The sequence below is a fragment of the Paramisgurnus dabryanus genome, chromosome 16, assembly GCF_030506205.2.
Source record: "Paramisgurnus dabryanus chromosome 16, PD_genome_1.1, whole genome shotgun sequence".
NCBI lineage: Eukaryota > Metazoa > Chordata > Actinopteri > Cypriniformes > Cobitidae > Paramisgurnus > Paramisgurnus dabryanus.
In genome coordinates this window covers 31784695-31798161 of record NC_133352.1, presented here as the reverse complement: position 1 = coordinate 31798161, position 13467 = coordinate 31784695, and the positions used below count along the sequence as shown (strand labels likewise).

The 13467-nt window shown below is 37.4% G+C and overlaps 1 protein-coding gene across 2 annotated transcripts; it reads left to right on the top strand.

Moving 5' to 3' along the window:
* Nucleotides 1-3007: 3007 nt before the first annotated feature.
* On the top strand, nt 3008-13467 carry tlx2 (T cell leukemia homeobox 2). 2 transcript variants are annotated; one of them, XM_065263910.2, is made up of 4 exons: nt 3012-4100; nt 10173-10410; nt 12503-12683; nt 13122-13467. In XM_065263910.2, exons 1-4 carry the CDS (start codon nt 3620-3622, stop codon nt 13131-13133), a joined length of 912 nt encoding a protein of 303 aa, XP_065119982.2. In that variant the 5' UTR covers nt 3012-3619; the 3' UTR covers nt 13134-13467. The 2 variants fall into 2 exon arrangements, with proteins under 2 accessions (XP_065119981.2, XP_065119982.2); XM_065263909.2 differs by lacking the exon at nt 13122-13467 and having other exon boundaries at nt 3008-4100; nt 12503-13055.

Below are 13467 nucleotides of genomic sequence, written 5' to 3'. Positions count from 1 at the left end.
TCTGATCGGGCAAGGAGGCGCCAGGTTCTCCCGAGGGAGAGAGAAAGTCAAGGACTGCAGCTCGAGATGCAGAATAACGTAATTCAATCTGCTCTGAATTCAACCTAATTACAGCAGAAAGCACAACAGTCATGGGAGGGATGGAGAATGGTGCAAGGGGCACAAGGCCAAGATGCGCGAGGAAATGCTTAAGTCAGAGCATGTACTGACACTAAGAGGTGAGGGATCATTCAGAGCTCAGTCTGACTTTTTTACTTCAAAAATACCCAACACACGTCAGTCATTTTGGAGCTTATAACACGATTATTATCAGTCAAATTATGCTACACTGTTAGCATTGCTGATACAATAACAATAATCACCACTCCCACCAATATAATAATAATAACAACAATAAAGCCCTATTTTTGCAATTGGTAGACCGCGCTTATTGATAAATGATGGCCAAAACAAATTAACAGCAGCATGTCACATATATTTTCATCCTTAATGTAAACGTTTGTCTTGTAAGACAAACACAGATCCATAAACAGTCAATCCTCATAATCTGTAGAGGATGCAGCTGTGATGGGTGGGATTTTCTTTTAAACCCACGTGCAGGGTCCATATTGAACAAGGCTGGCAGGTGTCCTGGTAATATATATTTAATGACTGCTATGCTATTATTTGTTACATTATATAGAAAAATAAACATGAGCTTTATAGCACTTTGCGTGGATTGACAGCACTTTGTGGAGCTGTAATTTAAAAAAAAAAAACCTTTCCAAATAGCTACTTCGCTACTGAATCAACTCATTCTTTATGTAGCGTTGTAATCGCCATTTGTCATGATCTGTGCAACTTGGTATCGCTTTCCAATCCCCGTGGCACCATATTGAGCAAACACTATCACAGTTGTTTGCAAATTTTCAAAAGCGCACTGAAACAGGTTACACGCGGGAGGGCGGCGGGTCACTGAATCTGTTGAGAGGCGCACTGTGACAAATTCCTTTTGTCTTCGGTTTGTCTTTATACTTTATTATCGCCACCGCCTGGAGATTCCGATTTATCAATGACCCCTATATACACTGAACAGCTCTGCCAAGACATCGCCCACGGGCAACCAGCTATAAGGGCTTTTATATTAGACTTTCACCTGGAGACCGAGGTGGTAGGAAGGCAGTTTCAGAAGTGACGTTTTACGTATATAGAAAAATCATAAATCAAACCTTTTAAAATCTAAAAGGGGTCCTATTGTGTCTGCTGGACAAATTTACTGACGCATTTGCTTGAAATGATCCCAGAACGGTATTTAGACACTCATCTGAAATAAAAACATCGATTACTTCTTAATCCAACATTGTAAAGTGAACATGTTTTAACTGGACATAATTTGGAGAGATTTTAGAATAAACAGTTCTTTGCACTTAATGAAAAGAAACAAGAGTAAGGAAGGCGCGGTTTGTCACGTTCAATAATACAAGTGCTTTTTAGTGATAACAATAATTACAACTTAAACCAATTAGTAACTATTAGATAATATTTTGCCTCCGCGTGAAAATTTAATTGTGTTTAACACTCACTGCTGACGAAAACAACTCGAGAACGCGGCGTATAGCGCACGCTTCTCCTGGAATTTAATTCAACTCAATAAGAGCAAGAGAGAAACGCAATTAAAATATTTTCAGCAGAGTTCATTTAGTCCGATAATAACTGTTGTTAAAATAAAGCAATCTTAGGGAAAATAACCGCTGGAGGAATATGAATGTGAAAGAAATTAGATCTACAATTGCATATATGTACATAGAGCACAAAATGCCATTAGGGCGAAATCATGAAAATGAAAACCATCCCACATCCAAGAAATAATAGCCGTGTTAATCCTGACTGTTAATTGTGATTGAGCTCTTACTTTATTTCCAAATTGAACTGCTTCGTGATAAAGACTCAATTGTGTCTTATCATTATGACCTCAGACTGGCCTTAAAACCAGCGATGCTCTAAAACTGCACGGTGGTGCTTCTGTTGAACACCAGCATCACTTTACCAAAGTAACGACCAAATAGATCGTTACAATTTACCAAAAGGGTTGTCAGTATGAGAATCAGAAATGATTACGATGCAGGCCTACCTGATATTTTTTTCACAGCTGGGGAAAATAAAATTGATATAGCCAAACTATAAGCTGTTGTTGATTTATCCTACCCGTCGTGAACATCACACAGTACGACCTCGTGCTGTTAAAATCCACGACTCCAATGTTGCTTTATTCGATATCATTGAGAACCCAACATGCTTTCTTGCTATTGAGATACACAAGAGCGCTTATTATTGATACGGCTTTGTATTTAGAAAATTGATTTTTATGCTTCCCTCTAGCCACGTTGGGCTGCAGAGAAATATTTTTATACGTGCGAAAGCTGAAATAAGTACGTAATAAAACGATGATATATTAAATTCGTTTTCCTTGCTTTCAGTTTTTATTATGCACCATTTTTCATTTTTTATTGAATTGAACGCGGAGAATCTTCCACTGTGGCTTCAGGCGAAAAAAGGTTAAATTATTTGCGCCAATCACACTGGCTTCTGCAAGACTGAAGGCAACTGAGCCTTCGCCCTTTATTTTACGCACCCAAAGGCTAGTGCACTTCAATGAAATTCAGTTTCATTTGATTAAGCAAACGTATTGCCATGTTTAAAGTTGCATGTTCCCGTATGCCCTTGACAAAACCCGAGAGTTTCTTTATCTAGACTAAAATAAACACCTTACCATCAATTCAGTGTAATAGATTCAACAAACTGTGCATTACAAGATATTTTGTTTTCATCTGGCATATCCCAACGTCAAAAATAAAGTAAAATATAATTTATAGCCTATTGAGCCAGCAGTCATATTCCTGTTTTTTCAGTCCAGCGTATTGCGCACACTGTTATTTAAACCACTGTTTTATTTGTCTCGCCAAACAGCATTTTCATTTCACAATGTGAACTATAACCCAACAGCCCTGGCAAAAACAGAAGCGGGTTCTTTAAGAGAGGGGTGCGGGCGCAATGCATTGTCTCTCCAGAAGTAAGCGCGAGCCAATGAAGAGACGCGTGACAGAGTTCGGACAGAAGGGGTTTGTCTCACCTGCTCCAAATCACTTCAAGAGGCGCGTGAACAGGACATTTTCAGATCGCTACAATTAATATGCACGTATCGGACAGTTAACACTTCACTTTAGATAACAGTGATGAGCGCAAGTCTGGCCCGTGTGTCTTTCGATAGTACAACTCCAGAAGCGCGTCATTTTCCTGCATGACAACTTGGCAACTCGTCACTCCGTGGATTTAACACTAAGCGCCAAGCATTTTCCACGGTCGAGTCGATTTTTAGGTATCGACATGGAACTGAAAACAGGGCAAACGCAATGTAAGGAAGTGTTGGATAATGATGACTGAATTGCTCTAATCGTGATGGAGTCACTGTGATTTCTGTTGCACTATTCTTTGGACATCCGATGGCAGCGAAATAATCTGCATGGCTCTGAGCACATCAATGAAGAATATTTGTTAGAAAAGAAAATTGGGGAATAAACGGTGTTGAAGTGTTAGGAATAAAACATTGGTGAGGTTGTGCGTAACGAACAGAGCCGCGACAATGGAGCACACGGGAATCGAAGAGGTGAACCAGACCCACCAGCAGCACGAACCCATCAGCTTTGGAATAGATCAGATTCTCAATGGCTCGGACCAGCCGAGCAGCTGCATGCTCCCGAGCCGAACCACCGACCAGGACTACCCGCTCGCGCCTAACGTCTATGCCAACGGCTACAACAGCGTGTACAATCCGGCCTGCTCGATGGCGGCGAGTCTGGCAGGTTCCTACAACGTCAACATGAACATGAACGTCAGCATGAATATGAACGTTAACGTGAACTCGGGGAACGCAGGCGGTGTCATCCGCGTCCCCGCACATAGACCCATGCCACCTGCGCCTCACCCGTCGAACCCTGCGCATCCACCTGGCATCGGGGCGGGAATACCCACCGTACCCACAGTGCCCAGCATGGGCAGCCCCCACAGCTTCACGTTCCCCTGGATGGAAAGCAGTAGACGATTTGCGAAGGATCGGTTGACTGGTAAGACTTATTTTTAGAGTTGTTTATGTCTTGGCCAAATTAAAAGCTGCCATATACAGCCTTGCGCGGTCCGGTCTGACTGAACAGCAGCGATAAGACAGTTTATTTTGTGAAATAAAAGGTACTGTACGAGTCTCTTGTTAAAAACAAACAACTTGTGTAATTTATAAGAAAGAATTTTGTGCAATTGACTAAATCAGTGGAAAAATGGGTGGAAGACGTATACAAAAAATATATAACAAAATAACGCAGCAACAGTACAGTTAATAGGCTAATAATAGTCACCTTGTTCATTTACAAATAGTCACCGTGTTCACGAAGCTATATGAATTATTAAAACAACATAAAAATACAAATAATTCTAAAATTTAAAAAAATGTGTGGAAATGCCTATTAAAATGCAGGTTGTGTTACATTGCTCTCTTTTAAAACTAGTTAAAAAGTTACATTTTCAAGATTGCATGAATACCTAAATGCGTATTTATTAATTTGGTAGCCTATATATTTATGTATTTTTAATTTGATAATAACTGAAATAATAATACACTTTTCATAACAGAAATTGAACGAAACATGCTAACAGTCTTCTCTATCACGTCCCCCATTTCCAGTGAAATTTTTTTTTTGGGGGGGGGCACATTATTCACGTTTAGGACAAAATTAATTAAATACATTCCACTTATTTTAATTAACAGTAAAAATTGTAAATGACAAAAATGTTTTTGAAACCAAATGGATTTTAAAATCATTTATTTTTTCTATTGGGAATAATATTCATTGTTAATTGTTTATATTTATTTAATATTGATTTATTTTTGTAGACTAACCCCCGTTCTAAATGTACATTAGCAACATTAATAAATTATGGATACTTATTAATTTATATTTTTGAAAATGAAATTTAAAAAAGTCATAAAAGTCTGAAAATACGATGGCGTAACATTAGACATCTTCAACCAGTACCCTCACAATAATTAACTTTTATTGGTCTATGATTTGGTTTACAGATGTTTTACTGCGCTCAGGCCAGGCGCACAGCTTTAGGACCAGCACAAACTCTGCCTACACCCGCTCAATAAAACACACACTATCTTTTAAAAACACAATTTCCTCCTATTAGTTGCATCTGCATGTTTTATGAGGCCGCTTACGTCCATATTCTCAAACTACTGGCTCTCTGGGCCTTTAGGATAAATGAATCATGATACAGTGGTAGCAGGGCACTAAATGTTGCCAGTATGTCACAGCCCGTAGTGATGCGTAATAATGGCATGTTGACAAATTGTTTTAATTTACGCAAACGTAAAAGCAATTGAGATCCAAGAGAGCAAAATTTTGGAGAACATATCCAAGTGGGAGGAAAAATACATGTGTTCGTGAAGAATAAACTAAAGGAAGCATTCATTCTTTTCTAGCTAAACTAAATGTAGAATACATTTTATTCTGCTAATTATTTAATTACTAAACAGAAAATAAATATTTATTCTGTAAGCACATTAAAAATAGCATATCAATTATAATTATGAGAAAAATGCTTTGGTGCGTCTATAGCAATCGTGCGTTTTCCATTTGGACAGCTCGCTTATTCAAATGACGTCACCCGTAGTGAGATGAAAATGAAGAAGAATATGGATTTCTGCCCATTAAATATTCACAATTCCGCTCTATCCTCATTAATTATTCAAATGAGAGAATGATATGTCAACTGCAAAAGCGCTTTTGTAAATATGCTTATCAATTTTACTCATAGTCACTTTGGGCCGCTCATTTATTATATTTTATCTCTTGCGTGACATGGAATGGGATGCCTGCAATTACTGCAGGGTCTAATTCAGCATTTCTAACTAAATACATTGCATATTAATACAATACAATTATTATTATTATTATTATTATTGATACGATTGTTTGCTGAATCGTTTTTGCGTTAAAAAAATACATGTACATGTACAACACGTAATTAGTAGTAGCCTTCTGCAAGCTTCTGCATGCTTTCATTTACATTAATTTCTAAACGTACATTAATTTCACACACGCCTTGCAAAGGTACGATTTCCTCCTACTCTTTTTACTGTCATCTTAAATTGCATGTCTGCATTTCACCACAAGTGTCACAGCGGTTATAGGTGCACGAATAGGCCTGAGACTCGATATGCACTGCAGGCCGGACATATCATGCCGTATTGGGAGGCGATGAAAGGCTATACCACATGTTTTTTTGTTAATTGACTCCTTGGCAGTCTGCAAGTTTATAAAAATCCAGAAATGCATAAACAGATCAGTCGCTCTCCAGTCAATAAACACAGGTGGTTTGGTAATCGTAAATGCGCACGGCGGCCTTGTCCCTGTGAAATGATCTTATTGCCCGGCTTGACCGTCACTGTTAACAGCATTGGCGACAACTGCGGGGTGCAAGGAGCTTTTTACATAAAAACTGTTATAGTTGAACAGTTTTATCTATTTAAATAACACATGAATCCACACTGGCACAAAATGCGCATGGATTTCCCCAATCGCACTTACATTCACTGTCTGTGGGCTATTTATTTCTTTCACACGGTTTAAACTGGCACACAGGCGTCCACAGATTTCACATAACAGTATATTCATCAGTGGGTAAATTTATTTTACAGAGCAGCATTACTGGTGATGGTGGGAGGCTATTGGGCAGAGCTGCATCACAACAAGGGGCAGGTGATGGTCGTAATCTGATATCACCGGCCTTAGAGAAATTGGAAAATGAAATTGCATGTGGATGGCGCTCTATCTGAAATGACAATAATGATCTTTCCCAACCATAAATACAAATGATTATGAAACTGAGACGAGGCCATGTAGCCATGGTGACAGTGTCTAAAGGGAGAGACAATCGTCACTGGCGGCTCTTGAGCGGACGGTTTATGGCTTTTCCTGACAATTATTTTATTTTATTTGATATTTCAATTCCCAGCATGAGAGAAAATTTAAAGGCACATTCTGTTTTGCCTCACCGCGCGTAAATAGCGACAAATGCCCATGTTATATTTCAATATCTCGCTTTGAATCCATTACATGTATATTTATTAGATTGCAACAAAGGTAATATTCGCAATGGGAAAGGCAGACGCTGTCGCATGAAGGTGATATCACGTATAACTGATTTTATTACTGTCCGCATATTCTCTAAGGCGAGCTTTGATTTTTTGATGTGCTCACGATAAATTTTATTACATAGACATATCATTTAGAAATCCCTCTGCTGTCGAGAGCGAATACGGAGATTGTTTTGTTTCCACTTGACCCACATATGCATTTGCGGGGGAGTGAAGGGTTTCAGGGAAATGTGTTATTAGTTTTGTTTGGGTCCTGCATAGTAAGAAATAGCATAAAAGCAAACAAAGCTTGCTCTCAAATGGCTAAAATAATAATATAATTAATTGGTAAAACGATAAGGTCTTATTAACATCGATTAATGCATTAGCTAACATGAACTAAAATGCGTAATATTTGTTCAGCATTTATTAATATTTGTTCATGTTAATTAATACAATTAGTTCATTGTGCATTAACTAATTTGATTTTAAATGTGTATTAATAAATGTTAAAATTATTAAAATGTAACACATGTATTGTTCATTTTTCATTAACCAACCAACCATAGTTAGTTAAAAAAGCTCACATGTTTAAACCATTAAGTTAAGTTTTATCAATGAATTTGTCATTGATTTTGATCAGATTTTACAGCAATCAGACTGAGCGTTATCCACGTGCTTAATTGATGATGACGCGGAGCGCCTGTCACTCAGGATCAGCGTTTTAATTAAAAGCAATCAAATCTAATTACGCACAGGAATGAAGAGTCTATGCGCTTAATCCAATCAGAAGCCTTTTTACTTGCTTGTCCAATAAAAGATGGCAAATAACTACTAGGGTATTGACATTAAGTGTCCGTATTGAAATAAAAATATATTAGGCTACATTTGTCTTTATTTATTTGTCAAACGCTTTTATCCAAATAGTTATTCAATCCAAAAGTGCATTCAAGGTACATTTTTTTCCCATACAGGGTATGTGTTTTCTGGAATATATATACATATACATAATATATTCTTACTAAGTACACCAATATTAAGATTGCTTTAATTTTGTCTTTTTATTTTTATTTTTAATATTTTTAATATTTATGACTGACTTCATCTGAGGAGACCAAAACAGATTCAATGTCAGTCTGACCTCACATCAGACCTTGAGGAATCCCAGTATGACTAGTGTGAACTTTTAAGAAGTTCTTTTGAGAGTTACCGACAGCACAGGACTGCACACCATGTCAGTCTTAAATTACACAAGATCGTGAATATATGTAGTTGAGCACTCTATAGCCAAGAACAGACATTTACAGATCTCTGACATGGTTTAATCTAAGCTCCAACCTGCCAAAGACAGAACTCTTTCTGTTCTCACACATGGGTAGCCAACCACTCCAAGACCCAAGTTCAGATTAGCAACAAGAATCACATTACTCAAATAGATACATTTCAGTAAAAGTCACTCTTTTAGTTCACTTGACAAAAACAGATTTTGTGCAAGAATGGGTTAAAAATAATCATCCCCAATTACTTGTAAATTTTTCTAATCCTATTCTTTCATGTCATTTTCTTAACAAGCGATTTTAGTGATATCTGTCTAACTGTCTGTTTTTATTTAAATACTTTACAGGCACTGAATGTTTTTGTAACCTTTCACTTTCGCTTTTTTCTAATCTATTCTTCAAACATCCCGTATATGCTAATTTTTCCTCAAATGTTTCACTTTGTCTGTTTCGGATGCAACACTGAATCAAACAGACAATATTATAATGCTAAAGCAAAACTGCTCACATTTAACATTTGCATTTAGTTAAAATTGAGTACAGTTTGACACACACTCCTTATGTGGCACATTATAAAGGGATCTGCATTATTCAAATGCAAAATGCAAAGTGTACAGTAACAGTGTTTTCTGTTACTATCTCATGCAGCTGCATGCGATCCTTCGTCCTGGGCAAATGTCTGACGAATATGTATATGTATTTTGATACATATTGTATTTCATTAGTCTTAAACTGCTGTACCTGTAAAGCGTCCTTGAGCTTGAGAAAGGTGCTATATAAATTAAAAATATTATTATTATTATTATTATTATTACACTGGACATTGATGTGTGTGACCTGCCAATCAATGATGCAGTGCACATGAGGAAATAAACATACCTTGGGTATGTCCCAGAACATCAAGCTGATAAAGACTCTCATTTGCAAGTAGAGACAGAATTTGTTTCTGTTTGGTGAACAAAAGCAGAAAGTAGAAATGGCAAAACACTGTTGCAAGTCACATGCTTTTTACAAATATAATCCTTAAATAATATACTGTTTATCTATTACTATAATCCCAATATACTTTAAACAGGCAAACATGTCAACGTGGGCTGGCATTTGATGAATCTGAGAGACTTACAGTGAAAATATTAAATAAATATGTACAATGACTTGAGAATTCAAAAGCCAAGACCTTTTTTGTAAAACAATGAATAATGAATGAACAATACAGAATGGCTGAATGAAAAATAGCCTGCGTTTTCAATTCAGCGCTATTAGCATTTTGATGAAAATAAAACTGAAATACAATTTGACAATGTCTGTGCTAAAGTTCAGGGAGATGTGCACTCACAACACAATTTAGGTTATTATTTCTGTGTTTTTTTATACTTTATTGTTTAAGTGAATTAAAAAACATAGTTTAAAATCTACTTGGATGCATGCACAAAAAAAACATAGGTCAGAAAAGACCCTTTCCCTTGGGTTTGTTTGTTTGTTTGTGTAAAAATGGCCACAATAATACACCTATTAAATGATATACAATAACATGCTAAATGTAAAACTATTTTTATTTTATCTTCTATACATTTCGCACATGTTTTATAAGCAACTTTAAGTATTCAAAATAGGCATTTTTTTTGTTTATAAATTGTGAATGTTATTATTAAAGTCAAGTGTGATCGAATATAAATATTTCAATATGCAACTATACTCACGTGCCATCTTTTTTTTTTTTACAGCTGCTCTTTCGCCGTTTTCCGTGACACGAAGGATCGGCCATCCGTACCAGAACCGAACTCCACCGAAACGGAAAAAGCCGCGTACGTCGTTCAGCCGCGTGCAGATCTGCGAGCTGGAGAAGCGCTTTCACCGGCAGAAATATCTCGCGTCTGCAGAGCGCGCAACGCTCGCCAAAGCACTCAAAATGACAGATGCTCAGGTCAAAACCTGGTTCCAGAACAGAAGAACAAAATGGAGGTGAGTTATTGTATTGCATTTTTTAAAATCATTTTATACAGTTTTAACCCAGACGTATAGTCAAATTGTTATGCGTCAATAACATATTTGATAACATATTTTCGATTAATTAATTAATTGTCAATTACTTGTCATGTTCACATTCAATATAAGGTCCTTCGTTTTTCTGATTAAATAGGTTATTTACAAACCTGCTTTACATACATTTGGTTTGACACAGTCCCCCCAAAAACCTAACCAACTAAATAAAACATTAAATCACCAGCCTGCAAACAATTGTTGGTGCTTGCTGTGGGCAATAAATGATTATATTTTCCAATTGCAGCTAATTTAGTCAGGAAAGAGTGTAAGTTATTGGAGCATTTAGGGCCTACTGGAAATATACTACTGTGGATCTGCTGAGGTTTGCGTTTTATTTGTTTATTTATTTTACATCGGACACCAATTGTCTTGACCAAGCAGAAATGTTCAAGCTCTTAAAAGGCTCTAGAAACTTGCTGCCCATGCACTACAGAGCCCATACTTCTGAATAATTGAGAGCATGTCCATTCTTTCCCCATAATCTACTCAACCTTTTGCTGTTGGCTCTTTTGGAGCAAATAAGTGCCCAATCTAATTAAGAGCAGGGCTTACTTACCTTTGGTTTTACCAACAGGCTGCAGTAGCAGACATAGCTTGCTGGACGTGATTTATTTATAATGAAGCTGAGTCATGGCCTTTAACAACTAAACATTTATTGTGGTTGTTTCTGTATGCCTACTCATCAATATTTATGGGGCTCAACTTAATTCAACAATTATCTGGATCTGTTGAAAGCTGCTGGGAAATATTCATTAGCACGGTCACTTCCCAGGATTGCTGAATTTGCAGTGCTTTTAGATGGCCTCTTAGGAATTAAATGCTGGTAAATCTTATATCAGAACTGGACACCGTGCAGCAAAACAAATAACATGTTACTTAAAATCTAATTTATTGATTTTAATTGAAATAATATTTCATGTCAGATTTCATTTAAATTTAAAAGTAAAAAATCATAAGGGAATAACTGCAAATCTTTTGTTTTTAAATGTAAACATTTTGGCCTGTTTTCACAGACAAGGCATAAAAGTCCCAAACTAAAATATAAGTTTGTGTCTTGCACTGACTTAATGTCGTTGTTTTGTTTAACCTGCACAAGTAACATTGTTCACATTTATAAAGGTTAGTCAAATTTCATAAATTAACCGAGGCCTAATCCTGGTTTCTTCATGCTGCTTATGAAAACATAAACCAATATCCAGAAATGAAACAAGTGCTCCTTTAAATTTAGGTTTTTCAGTTTTGTAATAATAGTCTAGAGAGACACGTTGAGAATGAAGGATGCATTTGTGCGTCGATCGTATGGATAACAAGCCTGTGATCAAAGAGGCGAGTGCAATCACATTACACATTACCGTGATGCATTTAGCGGTGACGTGACTAATGGATGCCGGGCGGCAGGTATGGAGCGACAATTTAGGCCTTTATTGTGGACAACTTTTGTCGTGGAGGATAAAGACCATATGATTTCATAAATCATGGAGTGCTCTCTGAAACGTAATTTAATTTCAGGATAAACGGGGGTGCTATTGTCTTTTGGCTATGTGCATGCTACTTAAAAGGGGCAAAAAGTACTTTAAAATCGTAGCTGTAGCGTAACCTATTTATGTATAAGGAAATAATGTAAACATAACAATATGTGTAAAGGTGCTGTATGTCCTCCCCCTTCCCCCAATTACAACAGTTGCTCTACCCCTGCATACGAGTACTGTAATATATTCACCGTCTGCTTCGCTGCTTGTGTTTACATCCAAGGTATTATTAAATGTAAAGGACCATTAGGATTCACATGTTTCATTCAAAATGACTTTAGTCATAAAGCACACGTTGGTTATTTTTCATAAAGGCGTGCCATTCCCCTTTTGTGTACGTCGAGAGCTCAGATCTCTCGCGGTAATTAAAGCCAGCCTACGACATGCACTAGATAAACATGTTAGATGACATAATCTGCTTTCGTATTTGAAAAGGGTCCCTGTCACCACGCATTACGTTGACTTCATGTCTCTGATGACAGGAGGCAGACTGCGGAGGAGAGGGAGGCCGAGAGGCAGCAGGCCAATCGTCTGATGCTGCAGCTACAACAGGAAGCCTTTCAGAAGACCCTGAGTCAACCTCTTCAACAAGACCCTCTCTGCCTACACAACTCCTCACTTTACGCCCTGCAGAACTTACAACCATGGGCAGAAGAGAACAAGGTGACCTCCGTCACCTCAGTCGCATCTGTGGTGTGACCCACACTTCTCATGTGTGCTAGTTGCGGGTGTATTATACGATCCCGAATAGAATTTAAGTGACTTGGACTCATTTTACGAGCCACCCATCTGTACGAAACCACGAATTATTTTCGTTTTTTGGTGGGACGTTATAAAATGTATTCGATTTCAGTGGTTTTTGATTGGCCTGACCCTGACATACAATGGTTTGAGCAAAACCCAATAATCAGAGATTTAACGCAACTGTTTTTTTTTGTATTAGTTTATTGCTTATTTTCATGAGCATTGTTAGTTAAATCTTGGCATGGAACAGAAAAGGCTAATATATTCCCAATTAAAATGCACTTTTTCATTCCCACCTAAATCTGATTGGTCATTTACTTGTCCCTTACTCTACGTTCTCGTTCCTCTTTTCTTCAGCTACCCATCTAAGAGAGGGAGGGGTTATGTCCTCTCCAACCCAAAACCGCAAAGCAGTCTGATGAATTTCACCCATCAAGATGGCTGTTTGTCTACGTGCCATTTGGCATCAAGGAGATTGACTCAACCCCAGACTCGTTCATTCTTGTTCCTTTTATTTGTGTTTTTTTGGACTTTGTAAGATGTGTTTGTGATGCATGTTCTCTACATTTCCTGTACGAAGAGATGGACTTTAAACTGTTAATTCTGTCGAACTGGAGTCCTTCCTAAATCGCGTTTTGGAAGCAATTACGGAGGCACTCTTTCATCGATGTGACATTTAAAGGTGTTTTATATTAAAAAGAAT